The sequence below is a fragment of the Hydra vulgaris genome, chromosome 13 (genome assembly GCF_038396675.1).
Source record: "Hydra vulgaris chromosome 13, alternate assembly HydraT2T_AEP".
NCBI lineage: Eukaryota > Metazoa > Cnidaria > Hydrozoa > Anthoathecata > Hydridae > Hydra > Hydra vulgaris.
In genome coordinates this window covers 19,670,830-19,692,919 of record NC_088932.1, presented here as the reverse complement: position 1 = coordinate 19,692,919, position 22,090 = coordinate 19,670,830, and the positions used below count along the sequence as shown (strand labels likewise).

At 26.7% G+C, this 22,090-nt stretch overlaps 1 protein-coding gene across 1 annotated transcript in view; it reads left to right on the top strand.

Moving 5' to 3' along the window:
* Nucleotides 1-22,090, top strand: part of LOC100213763 (proline-serine-threonine phosphatase-interacting protein 2) — a 67,447-nt gene that overhangs the window by 8,919 nt on the left and 36,438 nt on the right. Inside the window, exons 3-5 of the mRNA XM_065816903.1 lie at nucleotides 16,736-16,836; nucleotides 19,619-19,693; nucleotides 19,907-19,941. Coding sequence (XP_065672975.1) covers nucleotides 16,736-16,836; nucleotides 19,619-19,693; nucleotides 19,907-19,941 — 211 coding nt within the window. The remainder of the gene's footprint in view (nucleotides 1-16,735; nucleotides 16,837-19,618; nucleotides 19,694-19,906; nucleotides 19,942-22,090) is intronic.

Below are 22,090 nucleotides of genomic sequence, written 5' to 3'. Positions count from 1 at the left end.
AAGTCACCGTAGCCATTTTTTCCATCCGTCTCAATAAATTGATCAATTTTGTCATGGATTAGATAAAGAGAATCGGCGACGGTGTTGGAATAGACTCAGTCGACCACGTTTCTGTTGCTTCTTTAAGTGGTGCCAAAATTTCTACTGCTCCCTCTATTGATTTCCACTGTGATGCACTGATGGTCTTTGAAGAAAAAATATCTTCATTTGCACATAAGTTAATAATTGCACTCTTTAGATGTAGGACAGAAGCCATGCAATCCAGTTCTCTATTCCATCTTGTGTCAACAGATAAGTGTAACTGTCTAAAATTGATTCCTTGAGCGTCTGGCAAATCAGCAGGCAAATTTAGTTCTTCTAATAAAGAATCCAGCTTTCCTTCAATTAAGATACCTGTGTATCTGCCTGGGAACTGTTGGACATGGGGTGTCCAGTGATGTAGTCTCCAATTTTCGTTAATAGGATGAAAAGTCCAAGAGATGTAGCTGTCCTGAGCTCTAGAAGTCCAAAGGTCAGAAGTAAATGCAGCACTTTTTAGATTTGGCGTAATCTCCGTTATTATGCTCTTCATTCCAGCTTGAACTTCTCTTGACCGAATTGAAAGCTTTCTTGAGTATGTTGTTCTGTGATGAAGGCTCAGTTTAGGGTTTGCAATGTCAAACAATTTCTTGAAACCTCTTCCTTCGACTGCTGAAAAGGATGCCAGATCAGTGCAAAAGTAATCTAGCATTGCAGAGTCAAACTGTTTTTGAATGGAATTGTCTTTGTCATATTTGGACTTTGTTTCAAGCATTTCGACCATGATTCGTTGTTTCTTCTTAGGATGAGGAAGAAGAGAGTCGTCAGTTTTTTTCAGAATACTCAACGTAATCTTGGCTGTGTTTTTTTTCGAGGTGACGATGAAGTCCGCTTGTGTTTTCATCTTTTGTTTTCAAAGACTTTTTGCATGCCTTGCATTCAGCACCGTCACTTGTTTTTTGAAAATATCTCCAGATTTTGTTTTTTCTTGGTGACATTTTTGATTGTTGAAATGAGGCAAGAATATTTCTTTTCAATATGAACAATATGTTTCAAGTTGAATTCCACTGGTAAACTAATGAAATTAAGTTGAAAGTGCACCATTTTTTACAAAAAGTTTTTGTATTTAAAATCTAATTAAAAATATTTAAAATCTAATTAAAATTTTTTAATTAGATTTAAGAAAAAAATCTAATTAAAAAATCTAATTAAAATCACGGAGTCAAAATATTAACTAATTTAAATAACAAATTATTAAGCATTTTGTAAATTATAATAACTTTTAATTTGGAAAATAATATAATATTTAAGTCTCGTTCTACTTCTCGTGAGAATTTTCTTTTTCTCATTTCTCACGAGAAGTCCCATTTCTCACGAGAAACGAGAACGAGACGAGATCTCGCTCATGGTTAGTATTTAGTTGAGTATCCTTTGGCATTTACACAAGTTTTTAATCTTCTGTTCATCGATGACACTAATTTTTCGGTATAAGAAGACAGAATTTTATTCCATTCTTCTAGTAAGATATTTTTTAGCATATTAACATTTGTTATTCTATGTTTCCTGACTTGTCTGTCTAAATAATCCCACACATTCTCTATTGGGTTAAAGTCTGGTGATTGGGGAGGAGAATGCAGTTGTTTTAGAACATTGTAGAGCAACCATGATTTTACAACATAAGCAGTGTGTTTTGTATCTTGATCCTGTTGAAATATCCAATTATTTCCTTCAATTTAGTAGCATCTGATTTCAAATTATTTTTTATAATGTCCAAATATACCCAGCGATCCATTTTAGGCTGAATAAATACTAAACTCCCCACTCCAGCTGCAGCCATCGATCCCCAAACCATCACACTTCCACCTCCATGTTTCACTGTTAGAATTAAATTTTTTTCTTCTAGTTCTGTATTCTTTTTTCTCCATATTTTTCCACAGCTATCAGGTCCGAAAATGTTAAATTTACTCTTGTCAGTAAATAAAACTTTGTTCCAAAATTATACATCTTCCTTTTCATACTTTTTGGTGAACTCCAATCTTTTTCGTCTATTTCCTACACTTATAAACGGTTTCTTTCGAGGTACTCTGCCATTTAATCCAGATTTTTTAAGTATTTGTCTAATATTTTCTGGATGAACTATCTTTCCAATTTCAAGTTCAACATCTACTGCTAATTTTGGTGCACTAATTCGTGGATTTGAATTAACTTTTTTAATTATACTCCTTCTGTCTCGTGAATTAAAAATTTTTGGTCGTGCCCTTTTTGGTACGTATTAACAGAACCAGTCATTTCAAATTTTTTAACAATACTTTGAACAGTGGAATGTGTTTTACCAACAATTTTGGCAATTTGACGAAGAGATTTTTTTTCTTTATGGAATTTTATTATTAATTCACGCATATCATTAGACATGTGATGTTTCGTATTTAAACTCATGTTTATAACTAAATTTTTGTTGAAAAAATGATTATTATCTTCATAAAAATTTATGAACGAACAAAATTGAACAAGTTTTAACCAACTACTAAGGAATTGCATATTATTAGGTATTAGTTTTATTAGTGTACGAAAACTTTTGTGACATATTATAAATTCAAAAATTAAATTTTTTCAGTTTTACAAATAAATATTTTTATTTAGTTAATTATTTTTTATTTCTTGTACGATATATTCTTGTTACTTTGATATAAAACTATTTTTTTGCATTTAAAATGGTTTTTATTAAGCGTTTTCTCTAAATTGTAAGGTTTACGAAAACTTTTGTGACTAACTGTATGTTTATTTACATATTTTTGCCATTTTTATTTCTTTTTTATGAGTTCTGGCAATGTATTTGAATTGCATTCAAATACATTGTTATAACTCTCTTCATTAGCTAGACAAATTTTAGAAAAAATGTTTTTTCAGATTGTCATGAAAAGTGGGTCATTTTGGGAAACCAGGTCAATATTAAAATTGCAGTATCTTGTCAACCGCTCAACATTTTTAGCTGGAATTTTATGTGCTAACTTTTCTTTTTAAGATGCAACAGCCAAAGAAGTTTTAAAAAAATTTGAGGACCCATGGTTTTTCCTAAATTTCCTAAATTTTGGGTGATATGATACGGTCTTTATACTTATATAATAGGAAAATAAGAAAATAAATTGGTATTTGTTAAAAAAAAATTATTTGATTAATAACTTTCTTAATGACGGAATAAATAAAATAAAAGAGTAATATGGTTTCTTCTATTGAAATTGTTTCTTTTAGTTGCCCAATTTCCAAAGTTAATATGAATTACTAGAGATAATGAACATGAAGGTTGCTCTGTTTGAAAAAATGTATTTAAAAACTTAAAAAAAAGTTTTAAATAGGCTCCTAAAAATTTTTTTAAAAAGTTCAGTAAATTAACAATGCAATAGCTCTCAAGCCAAAAAATTGTTATCATCAATAACAATAGTTCATCATGCAATAAACTATCGGGCTTAAATGCACAATTTGGATAGTCCAACAAATGTTTTATTATTAAATATTAGTATTAATGACTTCTTATTTTTTTATACAAAACACTTATTAAAAATAAATTATTTTACAAATAAATAGCAATTAAAGTTTAGCAAAAACATTTAAAAAACAAATTAAAAATTGCCCATGTTTCTACCTCAAATTTAAAAGTATTTCCTTAATACTAGCAGTAAACAACCCGTAATATGGGTTAGTAATAAATAAATAACAATTTAACTTGATATATTATCTGAAAAATATAAAATACAAATTCATCTATATATAGGGCTACCATTATCCCGGTTTTTCCGCTGAGGAAAAAGTTTTAATTAGTTTAGCCTTGTATTTTCCTCCGTAAAAATCGGAACAATGGCAGCCTTATCTATACAATATAATCTTTTTCGTTTTGCTCGCTTTTATTGGTTTTGGCATTTAGTAAAGACCACATAACTTAAGATATTAGGTTCTTTTTAATAACAGCAAGCATCAGAGAAGGAAAGCCAAGTACAACTTACCAATACCTAAAAAAACAAAAAAAAAATCATCTTAAACTACAAAAGCATTATTTTACATATTTATTATTGTGTTTTAGAATAAGTAAGTATATTAATAAAAGGGGGCATTATTTTACATATTTATTAATGTGTTCATGAATTAGTGACTTGTAAAACATTTCTTAAACATGGTCATTATCAATTATGGTACCAAACCATTAACCATTAAAAAAAGACTTTTGTCTTTTTTTAATGGTTAATGTTACCACTATACAAAATTATTTTTACCTCAACGGTTTAGAATTCCAATTTATTCATAACTGTGAATAATGATTAACACAGTAAATTTCATATCATATAAATTTACTAAATTAAAACCATGTTTCAACAGTAAGCTAACTAATAAAGCAATAACAACTAAAAAAAAAAGAATACAATTATGTTGAACTTCAAAAAAAAAAAAAGACCATCTCATTTTAGGATAGTTATAATCAGTTATATGAAAATTTAATAAAATTTGATTCGAAAAAAAAAAATAGTGACTAATAGTAGAACTAAAATAGATAACAAATCTGAAATAGTCTAAATAGTTACAGTCATAGAAACAAAGTTATTTTGATAATCTTTAACTTATCAGTTGTGATATCAAAGAATATATGAAATTAATGAAACAAAAAGTTGAGTATAATAAATAGTAGACATGTGTAAGGTTGAATTTCAATTAAAATATAAATATTAGCAGTTATCTGATGGGTCTTGGATGGAAGTTCTAATTGGTAACTTTGAAGAAAAAAAGAAAAAAAAAAAAGAAAAAAAAAAAAAAAAAAATATATATATATATATATATATATATATGTAGCTTAACAAATTCTAGTATTTATATTTTGTTGCTGATTATAGTAAGATTTTTACTTAGTCTTAGTTCTAAAGTGTCTTATGTAAAAAAATTAACAGAAATTATTACCACCTAGCACTATATAGTGTTAAGTAATACCACAACTTAGTAACATCTCTTGTCCGGCAAAGATAATAATCTTGCTTTACACTGCTAAGTAACAATTTTTTTAAAACATAAAAAAAGAAAGAAAAAAAAAGAATATAAACAAATATAAGCTTTGAACATATTATATTTTAAAAACTATTAACATTTACTTTATTACACATGAAAACATACTTATCATAAACTATCAATTAACAACATTTAATTAATAAAATAAAGCATAACACAACATTCTTTTGATAACTTCCAGCAGAATTTTTTTACTGTCTATTCCTTGTTATTTTTTCTAAGAGAAAATATACATTTAGATATTTTCATGTTAAATGCATAAATAAAATTTTATTCTCATTAATCCTTCTACAAACAATAATATTTATCTATAAATAATAAAATGAATTGAACTAACTAAAAAGGCCTTCAGCTCCTTCTAATTGCTCTAAAAACAATACTTGCTTAAAATGTTCTAAAAAGACTAAAGACAAAACTGAAAAACTTTTAGTTCCAACTTCTTCTAAAAAAAGAAAACAGGCTATAAAAAATAGAAAAATAAAAACAACCAACAACAAACAAATGGTTATTTAAATTTTTATTTTAGTTTTTAAACAATGAACAACACCAATTCTTCTTTAAACTAAAAATTTTCAACTCTAATTTCCTTGCAGACCTTGCTTGAAAGACTGTGTGGAATATAGAATTGTGTATAGAAAAGCCTAGAAACTACTTTAAAATGATGTAAGTAGACTACTATTAACTAACTATTAAATTACAGTATTAATATTAAGATATCTGAAAAAAGTTGCAAAAAAATTGTATATTGAAAACTGTTTTTATTTTTGTTGTATTCTTATCTGCTTTTTCCCTCGACTTGTATCAGTTTTAGTAGTGAAATATAACAAATGCCCTAAAAAAACAAAAACAAAAAAACCTAGTAAAATGTTTAGGTATTTTGATTTTTTTACAAAATTTTACTTTTATTTTCGATTATTTTTTAAGTTTATTTTATTTAGATTTCTTATTTCGTAGTATTCATTTCCTATCTTCAAGTTTTGCTGATTTATTCTTTGTAGTTTCAAATAACTTTATTTTGCCACAAATTATTAAAACGCTTACTATTTAAAACGTGGTCAAGTTGTCTAATTTACTTAACTAAAGCGTGGGCGAACAGGAAGTGTAACCACACATGCTTCCCGGAAGGCTTGTTAATAGTGATGAGACAATTGCTTAGATTGTTAGTAAACTGAGTGCTATCTGTGCTTTAAGTCAAGTCCTTTAGCCAATTTAAAAAATAACTAAAGTATCAAAAACAAAAAAAAGTCTCAAACACAAAAAACCATCATCATCACCAAGTTCTCTAAATTTATCATTCACTAATATTCCTGTTCTTTTAAGTAACTTTTCTTCTGTTAAGTCTTATCTTCTTCACCAGACCTACTTGCTTTTTGTGAGACTAATTTGAGTTCAGCTGTCTCATCTTGTGATTTTAGTATTGATGGTTATCTTCCTTTAATTCTTAAGACTCCAATAGTCACATGCTTGGCCCAGAATTTACATTCGTAAGAATTTACATATTTGTCAGGAAACTATGTTTGAATCTACAGACTATTCTTTTATGTGCTTTCGTTCAGTACTACTTTACTCTATTGCCTTTCTACTTGTTCTATATTGCTCTCCTTCATCTTAAGACTGCAATCTTTTCAATGTTATTTCTGAACAAGTTGAACAACCTCTTTCTCTTTATCCTTCAGCCAATATCATTATTGTTGGTGACTTTAATATTCATCACACTGAATGGCTTGGTTCTAGTGTTAGTGACTCTGCAGGTGTTAAAACCTGCAACTTTTGCTTTTCTGAATCTCTTACACAAATAGTCAACTTTTCAACTTGCTTTCCAGACAATCTGAATCATTTTTCTTCTCTACTCGACATTTATCATGTTTCTGATCATAGTCAGAACTTTTTTAACAAAGTTTTAAGGAGCCTAATTAAAACTTTTTTAAAGTTTTTAAATACATTTTTCCAAACAGAGATAAAAATCGTGAATAAATTGCATATCGAGACTTTCAATTGTTGTTAAATTGTTATAAAATATATTATGTTTTATAAGATATATCAAATTCGGTAGCTTAAAATAACAACCATACTCTTCAAATTTGTTTGATGATTACAGATGCTAGATAAATGGATTTATCTAGCATCTGTAATCATCAAACAAATTTGAAGGTTTTATCTATCATATGTAAATAATACAAAAGGAAAGTTTAATATTAACTGTAATCAATATGATGAACTCAGCAAGCAATTCATCCTATTAAAAAAAGTTCATACTACTTGTAATGCACCATGAATGTATTAGGAAGTATTAGCTATGACAAAGCAAAAAAACAAACAAGCTGGGTAATTGCTTATCTGTGACAGACTGGCTATCAGTGACACTAATTGAATATAGGAAACTATTTATTAGAAACTGTTTATATCAGAGTTTATTGGTGCTATATCTGATGCAAAAGGTGAAATGTTAACAGAGGGCATGCATTTCGGAAACAGACTTAACAAACATTTCATATCAGTTTTTGTTGATGACAGTATGTCATAAATAATTACTTATCATCTCCCTTGGGGAGTTGTGTTGTTTTATTACTTGTCTATATAATTACTACTTTATATGTATGTCCCTTAGGAAATTACGATTAGTTAATATTAAACTTTCCTTTTGTATTTTTGTATTTTGTAAACCTTAGATATTAAGAGGAGTTATTTCAATTTATCTATCATCTATCTCTATGAAAAAAAAAAAAAAAATTAAAGCATTTCAAAAGAAAAAGCGCTAAAGTTATCCACATGAAGAAATACCTTCGTCCAGAAAGATTTGACACAAATCCAAAGTCAAGTAAGGAATGGATTCACAATGGTTTAAAACTCTTCAGAACTTCTTTTTATCCTCAGAATCTACATCTGATAAAAAAAGCTAAGAATATTGATAAACTTTGTATCACCAACTGTGTATGAGTGCATCTCCGATTCGCTAAGTTTTGATAATACAATCAAAGTGCTCACGCCGTTGTACGTTAAACCGAAAAACAAAATATTCACACGGCATCAGGCAAGGAAATACGCTGATAATCAGCAAACTTCACGACAAATCATCAAAATATGTTACTTCTATGGAAATGATCACCATCCACGCATTATTTGTCCTGTTAGAGATACTGTTTATCACCAATGCCAGAAACAAGGACATTTTGCAAAAGTATGTAAATCGAATAAATCATTAATTGTTGCTGAACCCAATGAAATGTCTGCAATGATAAGTGCTGGAGCCCCTAATTGTTTCTCACACGCTATTCGAAAGGTTGAAGTAAATGGACAGAGTTTCGCTACACTAATAGATACCAGAAGCTCTGACAATTTTATCAAGTACATTGTTAATAAGTACCAAACCTAGGGGATATTCTAGACCATTTTCGACAGTATCGACCGTATTTGGGCAGTGATTTTTTTTTAACAGCAAATATTGTTTTTCTTTTGCAAAAAAACACTTATTTTCCGCTAAATTTCACTGGGACAGGGGGTACTGCCTTCAATAATTTTTTCCTAGAATAGGCCCTGAAATACTATATATAAAAAGTAGCGGTAGTGTATTAATGGCATCCTCATCACTGAAAACAAAAATCAAAGGCTACTGCAAGGTAAATATGACTTTCCAAAATCAAAAGTATACTGACATCACCTTGTTAATCTTACCTAACTTATGTGCTGATGTTATTCTTGGTCAAGCTTTTATGAAACAACATAACAACATAACAATAAATTTTGGAGGAAAATTACCCCCTTTGTTAGTTTGCAGTCTAAAGAAATCTCAAATATCTCCAGCAACATTATTTACAAATCTCTCTGAAGAATGTCATCCAATTGCAACTAAAGCTCAAAGATTCAGTCACGTCGATAAGCTTTTCATTCAAACCAAAATAAAAAAGTTATTAAATGACAAAATTATAGAACCAAGCAAATCACCTTGGAGATCACAAATCGTGATCACTACAAATGAATGACATAAAAAACGAATGTGTGTCGGTTATTCTCAAACTATAAACAAATTCACTTACATTTATGCTTATCCTTTACTTAGTATAGACGATCAGATCAACAAATTGTCCAAGTACCACTTTTTTAGTACTCTTGATCTTACTAGCCCAAATCATCAAATACCACTTTTAAAAGAAGATAAACTTTATACAGTAGAGTGGAGTGAAAATAACATTTTTCAGAAATACAACTATTCTCCTTGATTTCTATATTAGTTATAAGAAAACTAAAAAAATGAGACCAAGATAAGCAAAATTGAAAAAGAATTACCTCCTGCAGCAATTTTTGGCTAATTTTACCTAATATAGCAAAAAGTTCAATGTTAGGAATATATTAAAATCCACGCTCTACTCGGAGTTTTAACACAAACCATATTTCTAAATGTTAGTAATGGTATTTAGTTTGAAATAGTAATATATTTACAAATTAATAACATATAATAATATTAGAACAAAATTTTATAATACAGTTTGTAATAATATAAAGTAATTGATATGGTTTGTGTTGAAGTTACATGAGATGGATTATATGTGTAATATTCAACTTTTTCTGTTTAAAAGTTGTGTCATTTGTTTTAAGTTGTTATTTGTTTTATTGTAAGTTATTTTACAGCTTGAATTCAGTTTAAATTTAGCCCTATAATATAACAAATTTTGAAAAAAAGCTTGTTTTTAAAATATTATTTGCATAAAATTGTTTCACTATATTTCTTATGAGGCTTTTCTCATAAAAAAAATTTGTTAAAACAATGTATGTTTTTATGTACACCTTAATACTTTGCTATGCTTACTAATACTATGATAATACTATACTAATACAATAGATAGATGCAAGAAGTGAACTTAAAATTGGCTATTGGATCAATAGACAAAAAAATAAAAAGCTGCAGAGTATTCGAAGCAAACAGAGCTTAAACCTTAATGATGTAGTGCCACTAGATTCTATCATTTCTGCTACACCTATGATATCAGTTGTATTTGAGGATATTGACATTTTTCACATGATGACAAAACAAAAGTTATTAACTTAAGCAAGATGAAGCGTTAGCGTTTGAAAATCAGTGTTAACTTGAAAGTTAGTGAAGTCCAAGTAAAGGCGTTGTACTTTCATGGTAAAAATAATTGGACTTTCAATACAAAGAAAACTATAGTGGCTGAAAAGCAAATATTCATGATTCAGAAACCTTGGTAAGGTTTTTTGAGACAAAGCACTTTTTTTTTAGCAAAACAGCTGAATCCGAATTGCAGCTGAATCTGAATTTTAAATCTCAAATTCTATAGGATTCTAAGAACACAATATCATTTTGGATGACTTAAAAGTGCAAGGCAGTGATGGAATGTTAACACTGGAAGCAAAGGCAATGTTATTTGATTGATTGAGTTAAAACATCAACGGCGTATACAATAAGTAGTTTGTTTGCTACATGCAAATGAGCTTCCACTATGTTATTTGTTTGTGGAGTTGAATGGACCAAAGTCTGGTTTTAGATACTTAATAGTTCTTAATACTATAAGATAAGATAGTTCTTAATACTATAATGGGCACTACTTTAAAAAGCTAGTGTCTCTTGTGCCATCTATTAAAATTCAATCTCGTGTTACTCGTCATTTAATTAAGTCTCATCCTGATTCATATAATTTGCAATCCTTTAAGTCGTCTGTCAATCGTTATCTTGCTCTACAATCTTCATCTTTTCTCTTCCAGTAACTTCCAACTTTAATTAGTGGTTGCTTGCAGCCTTGTTAGAAGCAAAGATGTTTAAAAAAAAAAAAAGAAAAAAAAGGATACTATTTAGGCTCAATAAAAAGTCTCTTATAACTTGTGAGATTTTAAAGGTTGTTGATTTTCATTTTATAAATCATAATGTAGAAATGCCAAAGGTTGGACTGAAAATTGCTTGTTAGAGATCAGCTTTGCGATTTTTGACATATGTGGTACTTAGTATATGTACTAAGTGGCACTCTGCAAATCTAGCCCTGTAATACTGCCTTAATCTTGATGGCTCATGTAACTCTTCATCAAAAAGGAGTCCTTTATGGAAGGAGGCATCTATGCAGTACAATAGTCAAATCACTGTATCTGCCAAATTCCCTACATAAGGTAGTAGACAGTTTATTCAAACAAATGCATTCTTTGGTCATCAAGAAAATATTTTGGCAATGGTATCAGACAAAAGCCACAAATACAAAAAATAGGTTATAGGCGTATACAGAGAGCTAGAGAAGAAAGTAGTATGAAAGTTTATCAAATAAGTGTGCGGGAATTCAAAGTTTTCAATTTTATAGCATAGATTATGCGGAACTTGATTTATTGGAGTAATTCAAAGTGGGGAGAGCCACCACTAACAATACAGCTCACTGATGAGCAATTGGAAAAATCAAAAGAGGGTTGTATTCAATTTGTTTTTGGTATTTTAGAGAAGTTACCATACCACATGGAAGCTGTACAAGATTTTTCTGCTTTTTCACAGCTTTTTCTGACTCGGTTTGTAATGATATAAAAAAAGGAGGTATAATACGTGTCTGCCTGCAATCTAGAAAGAATATGCCAATAATTAACACAAAAGCACGTTATAACATTTTAAAACAATTTTGGCTCTATGTATGTTAATATTTTGTAGCAAATGCAACTGTTCATTTCTATACCTCCTCTAAAGTATTATGTTAATAGACAAGAAAAAATGTTTGAAAAAATTTCTGAAAATTTGCCTAACTTGGCCAAAGATTACTTCAGTGGTAAATTCTTGTCCAATTTCGCTCATTTTTTTAGTTTTCTTATGAAGCGCGTGCGGTCACACGCCTTGTTCGTCCACGTTTAAAGTAATTTTTTTAGACAAATTAACCACGGTAGTTCGCACCTTTTTAACTTATAAAGCGTTTCAATAATTCGCAGCAAAAAGCGAAACTTATCTACTAAGAAAAAATAAAATAATCCTAAAAAAAGGGAAGCAAAATTGTAACAAAATATCAAGTTTAATTAAATAAATTAGAAAATTTAATAATTAAAAAAAGTAAATAAATAAAAAAAAAATTTTTATAAAATTTTTATACAACTTTTGTATTCTTTTTTTTTAGAGTCGTTAAAAAAAACATCTTTTATAGCAATTTAACAACAATTGAAAGTTTTAATATGCAATTTATTCACGATTTTTATGAGTCTATACAATTAAGAAACTAATTTGCTGTGTACGCTAGAACTATAAGAAGTTTCGTTAATTTTTTTTCTTATGTTTATTCATTTTTACGTCTTTTCGCTTTTAAAAAAGTTTTTGCTATATTTGACATTTTTTCTCAATACTTATATAATATTATTATACTTGACAATGAGGGTATCTATACTCCCTTGAAATATTGTATAAAAATTAATTTCAAATAAAGAGTTACACCCATAATAGAAATTTTAATTTAATTATATAATACGAAAATAAGTAAAAAAATTGTTATTTATTTGTAAAAAATATTGTTTGATTAATAAATTTTGTTAATGATGGAATAAGTTAAATAAAAGAATAATATATTTTTTTAAATAAATGTATTTCCAATATTAATACGAATTACTTGAGATTATGAACATAACGATTGCGCTGTTTAAAAAAATGTATTTAAAAACTAAAAAAAAAAGTTTTAAATAGGCTCTTAAAAATTTCATTAAGAAAGTTCAGTAAACTAACAATGCACTAGCCCACAAATTTTTGCAGCATTCTTTCATTTTTTTACATGAAAAACTTGTTCAATTTTTTTTTTTTACAAGTAAATAGCAATTAGTTTTCTCACTTTCCATTGACAAAAACAGTAATGTTTAGCAACGGCATTTAAAAAACAAATTTAAAAATTGTCCGTGTTTCTAGCTCAATTTATAAAGTATTTCTTTTATATACTGACTGAAAAAAGTTGCTAAAAAATTGTATATCAAAAAATATTTTTAATTTTATTATATTGTTATCTACTTTTTTCCTCGACTTGTATCAATTTAAATAGTGGAAAATAAAAAAATAAAAAAAAACGCTTGAAAAATAAAAAAACAAAAAGAGTTAAATATTTTGGTATATTATTTTTTTGACAATTTTTTTTTTTATCATTTTTTTTTAGCTTATTTTGTTTAGATTTTCTATTTTGCATAGTCTTCCTTTCTTTTCTTCCAGTATTGCTGTTTTATTCTCTAGTTTCTTATTGCTTTGTTTTGCTGCAAATTCTTAAAACGTTTACCATATAAAAATTTTGTCAAGTTGTCTAAAAAAATTTCTTTAAGCGTGGATGTACAAGGCGTGCGATCGCACACACTTCCCGGGAAGGCTTGATATATATATATATATATATATATATATATATATATATATATATATATATATATATATATATATATATATATATATATATATATATATATATATATATATATATATATATATATTTCTTTTGTATGATAAAAATAATACTATATGATTTCTTTATGTTTTATTTTCATTTTTATATTTGCGCTATATTTAATACATTTAAATATATTTTACAGCAATAAACCTGATATATAAAATAATACTGCATTTAATACCCTTCTATTGGTTCTATTCATAAAAAAATGTAAAAAAAGTTTTGTTTTTTTTAAAATTCAAATAACACTTTTATTTTATACACGCCTATATTATATAAGAAACATATTTAAGAAGTATATATACCAGAATCTTAAAAAATCTATTTGTACTAAGTCTCTTAGAAATTTAAACTTACATATCACATCAACATAACATACTTTCTCCTAATTTCTGAAAAGAATATAAAATCAATTACGAGTTCGTAAAAGAGTATGATAGTAAATTGAACGGAAATGGTAGTAATAAATAAAATTTTAGTCTAAACAGTTGAAAAACAATTCTTAAAGAATAAAACCTTTTGGTTCAAGGTTTATTTAAAAAAAGATTTCAATATAATTGTCACTATATCTTTATAGCTTAGAGATATCACGGTTAAATTTTTAAAATTTAATTTAATTTACAAAGCACAAAAAAAATGAATCAACTAAAGAAGCACAATAAAAAATGTTATATTTTATTCGATTATATTAATAAGACAATATATCATTACTCAAATAGATCTTGCAAAATTGCTATGTTAATTGCAAAATTTTTAAAGCAAGCGTCAAGATGCTTGAATAAAGAAACGTGATGGTTGCGAAGGTTGTTTTTCTGCCATTTTTTGCGTTCCTTGCAAATTATTGGTTTGACTATATCTGGAATAAACTCATCAAAAATCTAATTATACAACTGATAAAACTAAAGAATAAAAGAATAAAGTCTGAATAAAAATAGAGAAACAAAATCAAAACAAAAACATAATAACAAAAACTCACTAAGTAGAGCGCACACTAATAACTCTGAGCGAAAGATAAAAACTGCAGTGTAACTTCGAAAACTATTATCTCAACTTTACAAGTGTCCAACTAATCGAAGTTTAATTACCAAAGTCTTTTGAAATGATTTGTCACTCTCCTACTTGTTAATAAAGCGAAATTTTTATATATTGTGACATTTTCATTCTGATAGAAGAGAAATGAATGAACTTTTATAATAGTATAATTAAGATCATTTGTTTTTATAAAACAACAATGTGATGTGTAACATTTTTTTATATATTGTTGTTTTATTAGAACCATTGATTATATTTTAACATTTGGATATTGTTTTTATTTATTATTTAATTAATTATTAAATGATTAAATGAAAATTAAATATAAAAAATTATTAAAAAAAAAATGTTAGGTTTTTTTTTTTGCAAGTTATTTTTTTTGTCTTTTTATCGCTAAAAAAACATTATTACAATTAAAATTTTTACTATACCTGGCATGAAGAATCAACAAAATAAAATTTCAGAATAAAAAAAATTTCATCAAAACATAGTTTTAATTTTTCAAAAAAGCCTGTGCAAGACTTTCTGGGCGGGCAGCCCGCGTTGCCCGCTATAACGGGTTTAAACAGGCCATTTATACTTTGTGCACTCATTTACTGCTGCTGAAATGTGTATACATATATAATGTTGACCAGACATGGTTACCTGCTGTTCTTATCTTTCTATCGAAATTCTATCGAAAGATATTTACAGAGTTTTTTTAAAATTGGAACCATAAATGCCTTATTGCAGCAAGTAGAAAAATATGATTTTGTCAAGCACTTATTAAATAGTTTAGAGAGAATTAAAGAGAGTCTTGAGAACCCTTACGTAAGAACATGACAGGAATTCTTTGGACCACATGCCGTAGAAGAGTTTAATTGAGAAATTACTATATAGTTATATAGGAGATGCATCTATTAAAGGAGAGACAAGTTTTATCAGCCAAAGGACCATCATGAAGAAAATCAGGAAAATAATTCCAGTCAGCTTTAGGGTAGAAGTCAGTAGTGTGATGATTAGTCCAAAGAAAAAGTACAAGGTAAAAGATATATAGAGATCATTAAATGGTCAGAAATAACCAAAATGACATTTACCTCCACAAATGGCAATTTTTAAATATTTATTATGAAAAGATTTTTTTAACTTTTCTTACTTATAATAATCAGCAGTAAAACTATAAATAAAGAGTTTCTAAATAATAAATACAAACTAATAAAACAACAATATAATAAAAAAATAAAAAAATAAAACTAGAGAACAGCTCACGTTAGTTAAAAAATAAATTATCTTGCTAGTTAATGACTAAGCTTTTTTTTTCGTAAAGAAGGCGATTGTATGTTTGTTGTGCTTTCTAAATATATTTTCTATATGTCAAGCATAAGACTTTATGTAGGTTTTTTTTTACAATGATTTTTTAAACCTTTGAGAGTTTTAAAACAATTGGGAATTTAGTGTTATACATGGTGCTATTAGGCTGGCTAACACCCTGAACCGAGAAAAGGTAAAATACAAACCTCACATTTGAGGTTTGTATTTTACCTGTATGAAGAAAATTCTGATTCTTAAAACTTTTTAGACTAGATTACATTTTTATTTAATAAGAACAAGAAAAAAAAACTTTGCAATTAAAGAAAATACCAAAACATGGTTAAATATTATTAACCATGGTATTTTCTTTAATTGCAAAGATTTTTTTTCTTGTTCTTATTGAATAAAAATGTAATCTAGTCTAAAAAGTTTTAAGAATCAGAATTTGCTTCATACAAGATAGCAAAAGATTATTTGAAATGGCTTTTACAAACAATATTTGTTTAAAAATGTTTTAATGTTATGTAACTCAAATGTTAGTGAACAATTTTTTTTGATATGTTTTGATAAAAAGATTTCGTCAAAATTAAATATTTTTGCAGCTATTATTTTAGTTTTTTATTTATTTATGTAACTATAGTTACTATAGTTATATAATAACTTTTTATTATATAATTAGGCCTGTCAATTTTATCTTAAATTTTTATAATTTTTTGAAATTTTATTAAATTTTTTTAATACATTTTGTAAGGATAGTAACTATAGAAGAGGAAAAAAATAAGAATGCATTTATGATTCACATGCATTTATGATTCCTTCCCAAATCTTAATTCACAAGGTCAAATTTTTTATCTCTCATGGCACTTGTTTCAAAGTTTTTAATTTAACTTTTTTTTTTTCTATATTAATTTGGTCATTTTTTCATGTAGCATAAATTAGTTGTTATTTATTTGTTAATTGTTATCTAGGATCTGGATTTTAATGGCACTTTAGGATATGATACATTGTTGCTACGCTTAAAAGAAGGAAAGAAATTTTGTGACAGCTTTACTGATTTTCTTAGAAACAGGTATCAAATTTTAATATTATTGCATTATTTGTTTTAAAATTTCAAGTAATATTTGTTATATATAAATAAATTTTGTTTATAATAATATAAATAGTTATACATTACCACTAAAGCTCTATCTCCATCCATGACGTTAACAACAAAGAAAATTATAACTTTTATCTAAAACTTAAGAAAAGAGTACGATATAAGACTTTTTACCGCACTTCTAAAATTAAATATAATAAAGCGTCTTAAATTTAAAATTAAATAGCAGTTTTATTGTAGAGAATGTAGTTTACCATTACATTCTCTACCACGTTCCAAGCCTTCCCAGGAAATGTCTCATATCCACACATGAGTATTTAATTTTATACAACTTAGCCATGGCCGTTTGGAAGTTTTTTTATGTTAAGCTTTGTGGATAAACTAAGTTTCAAAAACAAAGAAAGCAAAACTAATGAAATAGGAAATTTAAATAAATTTAAATAGAAAAAAATTTTAAAATATTATTAATTTAAAAAATTCAAAAAAAAAATTAAAAAAAAAACAGTTTTAAATCAACACTAAAAAGAATGACTTTCTTAAATATTTTTTTTAAATAGGATAGTGAAAATATAAATTGGTATCTGTTTGTAACATATATTTGTATAATTTTAGTGTAACAAGTATATATTGTCCTTATACAAATATGTCTATGTGATGCATGTAGTTTAAAATTACTGAGTAAATTAAGGTCTTTCTTCCTGCAAAGGCAGCACTCCAGATTTATCAACAAATGATTGTTCTAATATTAACCTACAATTCCAACATCAATCTTAATTTTACAGCAACACACAAAGCCAACCTAAGTTCGTTTGACAGAAGAGCAAAAGATATAATTGGTGGCTATCACAATCTTAAGGATATTGAGAAAATTATCAAGAGACTCATGCTTATTTGTAAAAAAGTGTTTAAATAATCAACTTTATGAAAGTTTTACTAATCACTTTGAAAGCATTAAACATAAAAAATGTAACAGACAAGGAATATTGTTAAGACTTCCGAAAATAAAACTCGAAATGACTAAAACACTCTTTTTACTTTGCAGGAGCAAAACCTTTTAACGAGTTACTTTCAGACATTTAACAAGTTACCTTCGGACATTTAACAAGTTACCTTCGGACATTTAACGAGTTACCTTCGGACATTAGAAATATGGCAGAACTATCATTATTTAAAAAGCAAACTAAACAACCACTTTTTTTTAAAGCAGCAGATGTACACTTTACTTTAATACTTTTTATACTTTTTTTTAATTTCGAATAATTATGATTTCTGTTTTAAGTTTTAGTCTTTAAACACGACACATGTTGATAACAGTTTTTATAACTGAAAGTGTATATCCTGTATAAGTATCATTTTAATAAATAACTAAACAAATAAATGTGTTTACTTTTATGTATAACTTTTTATATTATATAATTATATCTATTTAGATAAAGTGTTTACTTCATACACAGAATGTCCGTGATTCGAATCCTGTCAATAACCAAATTTTTATTGTTTTTATACCTGTCCCCTCCCTTTTGGTCTACTATGTTATTGGTCAAATATATGTAAACAATTGTTAATTGTTATTAATAATTGCATAGAAATTAATAATAATAATAATTGTTAACTGTTCTCCAATAGCCTAGTAGACTAAAAAGGAGGGGCGGGTAGAACTAAGAAAACAGAGCTGGCTGGTTTATTTAACACTGTATTTTATCTATAAAGACTCATCAAAAATTAAAAATATTTTATTTAAAATATTTAGAATATTTAGAAATAGTTTATATTTAAAATATTTTGAATATTTAGATATTTTTGATGAGTCTTTAGATGAAACACAGTGTGAAATGAAAAAAATTTAATTAGTGTTTTTTTACAAATTTACATATATATATGTATATATATATATATATATATATATATATATATATATATATATATATATATTAGGGTGCGTCCAACGCCCCATCATTCAAAAATTGATCTGTCCCTATTCTTAAAACTTTCTATTGGTTCTCACAAGACACTTTTAAAATGTATGTCACATTGGGTTTCAATAGCAAAATTTTATAAAAATTTCAAAAGTAATAAAGATTTTACACAAGAATTATTATTCTAAATTTTATTGCATAAAAATCATTACTTTTTAACAAAAAAATTAAAAATACCCATTTTTTCATGGTTTTTATCGAAATTTTTTTTTAAGGTATTCATAACAAAAAATGATAATTATTTTTGAAATTTTTATAAAGTTTCGCTTCTTTTGAAACCTAACATGACATACATTCAAAAAATTTTTATTTCTTCTGTTTAGGGTCTTGTTGCAAGTTTCAGATTTAAAGTGGCTCCCTAAATCTCATTCAATTTTGAAAAAGTTTAACAGTGTCTTGTGAGAACCAATTGAAAGTTTTAAGAATAGGGGCAGTTTTTGAAAGTATGGGGAGTTGGATGCACCTTGATATATATATGTGTGTGTGTGTGTGTGTGTGTGTGTGTGTGTGTGTGTGTGTGTGTGTGTGTGTGTGTGTGTGTGTGTGTGTGTGTGTGTGTGTGTGTGTGTGTGTGTGTGTGTGTGTGTGTGTGTGTGTGTGTGTGTGTGTGTGTGTGTGTGTGTGTGTGTGTGTGTGTGTGTGTGTGAATGCGTATGTCAGAGCATTAGCTAATTTAGATATTCTGTTAGTTTTCTTTCTTTTTAACAATCATTGTATTGTATTTATTGTTATACAATTGGACCATCACACTATTACAATCTTTATTTATTTTTCTTTAGATCTAAACTTGAAGATGATTATGGAAAGAATTTAATAAAACTCTCTCAGTCTGGTGCAAACATAGATGAATCAGGGTACTTATTGTTAAAAAATTTATAGTGTAATATGTAATAAAATCAATGTTATAAAATGATTAAAATAAATTATCAAGGTTATTATATTAATATATAAATTAATTTTAAATGCGTAATGCAATCTTTTTTTTGCTGATATGTTTAATTTCTTTCTTATTTTAATATTTGATATTTAAATAATTTATGTTTAATATTATGATTCAATTTATTTAGTTCATTAAAAGCATCATGGGATAGCATTAGAAAAGGTAGAATAGTTTCTAATTTTTAATAAAATTTTTAATAAAATTTTTAATAAAATTTTTAATAAAATTTTTAATAATATTCTAAGACGAGTAAAAGTGTTTCAGATATCAATAGCATACCTTATTTTTAAGGTTGTGGGAAATATTAAAATGTATAATTCTTCTTAATAGAATATGCGGTTCTTCTTAATCATAGAATGTGTGATTCTTCTTAATAATAGAATGTGTGATTCTTCTTAATAGAATGTACAATTCTTCCTAATAATAGAATATGTCTTTCTTAATATTCTTCTTAATAATAAAATGTATAGTTCTATTTAATGTTAGAAGGAAAAACAGATAATTTTTTCTATATATTTTTTTCTCTTTGTTTGACTTGTTTTTGCTTGTCCCATAAATTAATATATATATATATATATATATATATATATATATATATATATATATATATATATATATATATATATATATATATATATATATATATATATATATATATATATATATATATATATATATATTATTGTTTTATTTGTTAAGTTTAATTTTAGTTTATTTAATCTAAACAAGTTTCAGAGAGAGTCACAAATAGAAAAAAAAAGAAGATTGTATGACTCCAAATTCATTTAAGAAGTTTTTTTATTACTTTTTATTTGTTTTTCACTTCCTACTTTAATTATTGAAATATTATAAAAAAGGCTAAGGTGTTCAACCTTATTTAGAAATAGTTCATATTTGCAACAAACTTTTTCTCTAATTTAACTCATGAATCTAATGGCTGCACTCTTCCAGAGAAATTCAGAAATTGTATCATATTCAACATTTGAATGTTTCATTGCTAACCATTTGTTTAGTCTCCTGGTTTTTATTATAAGGAAAGATAAATGGTTCCCCATTAGCATTTTTTTCAGTCTCTATTTTTTTAATTTTTATTCCAGACATAGCTTGCTCTGCTTGTAAACTTTACAGACTTGATGTTATTCAAATTAGGTTCCCTACTGCTGTTAAAGAAGGTTTCCTACTGCTGTTAAAGAAGAGCAGTTGTGTAAATGTCCTTGTGCAATAGTTAAAAAGCATTTATTACATAATTTAAAATTTAAGTTTGATATATTTGGAGCATCTTTGGTAATGTTGAAGATAAAGCTATGTATATGTTTTAAAAAAAAGTGATTTTTGTATACTGTTAATTATTTACATACTTTAGCAATCTTTTCTCCCAATCAACCTCAAGCAGGTTTTTCAGCCCTTTATTGGTAGCAATTTCTCTAACATTCGGTACATGCAACATTCAGATAGTTGCACTCACCCGGAGAATACCTCAGATAAACAAACAGCTTCAGTATTTCTTCTGTTTTTAAAATTAGTCTAATGACTTGAGCTTTTCTCTAAACATTTTGCAAACAACAGCAGCATATAGTATTTTTTTAAAAACAAAGTAAAATTAAATAATAGCAACAGTTAATTAAAGAAACATGACTTTGAGCTTCGGATCATCAAGTGTTACAATAAAATCTTAACAAAAAAAATTTAGTTACAAAAATACTATGATGACATTGAAATTGTTTATGAAAAATTTATTTTTATTGCAACAATTTTGATACCAGCTCATTTTTTTTGTTCAATAACTTTTTTTTTGATGCTATTATGTTTTACTTTTTTGGTAAAGCAAGGAATATATATATATAATTAATACATAGTTTTGCTCCAAATTTAAACAGTTGCACTATATCATTAATTTTCCTTATAATAATAAATATCCCTGTTTTTAATTTCCCACATAAATTTGGGAAGCTCTGTTGAGTTTAGCTTTATTCTCATATTGAAGTGAGTTTTTGTGTTTGTAATGTTTGTGTCTTTAAAAGTATATTCTTCAAGTCCAATATAATGTATCCACTGTCTTATGGAGAGGTTTTTACATTATGGATGTAAACTATATTTTTTTGTTGGCAGTTGCATGATTGGTTGGTTGGGGTGTTAATACAAGATTTTCAATAAAAAATTTCATTGTGGGCAGTGATATAAGTGAAATCTTTTTAATGTTAGGAAAACATTTGTAGCTCACTTTTAAGTTATTTTTGTTGAAGATTTAGTAAAATTTATGTGATTTTTTAAAATTTTTGTAACATTTCTTTTTACATTACATTTAAACCAT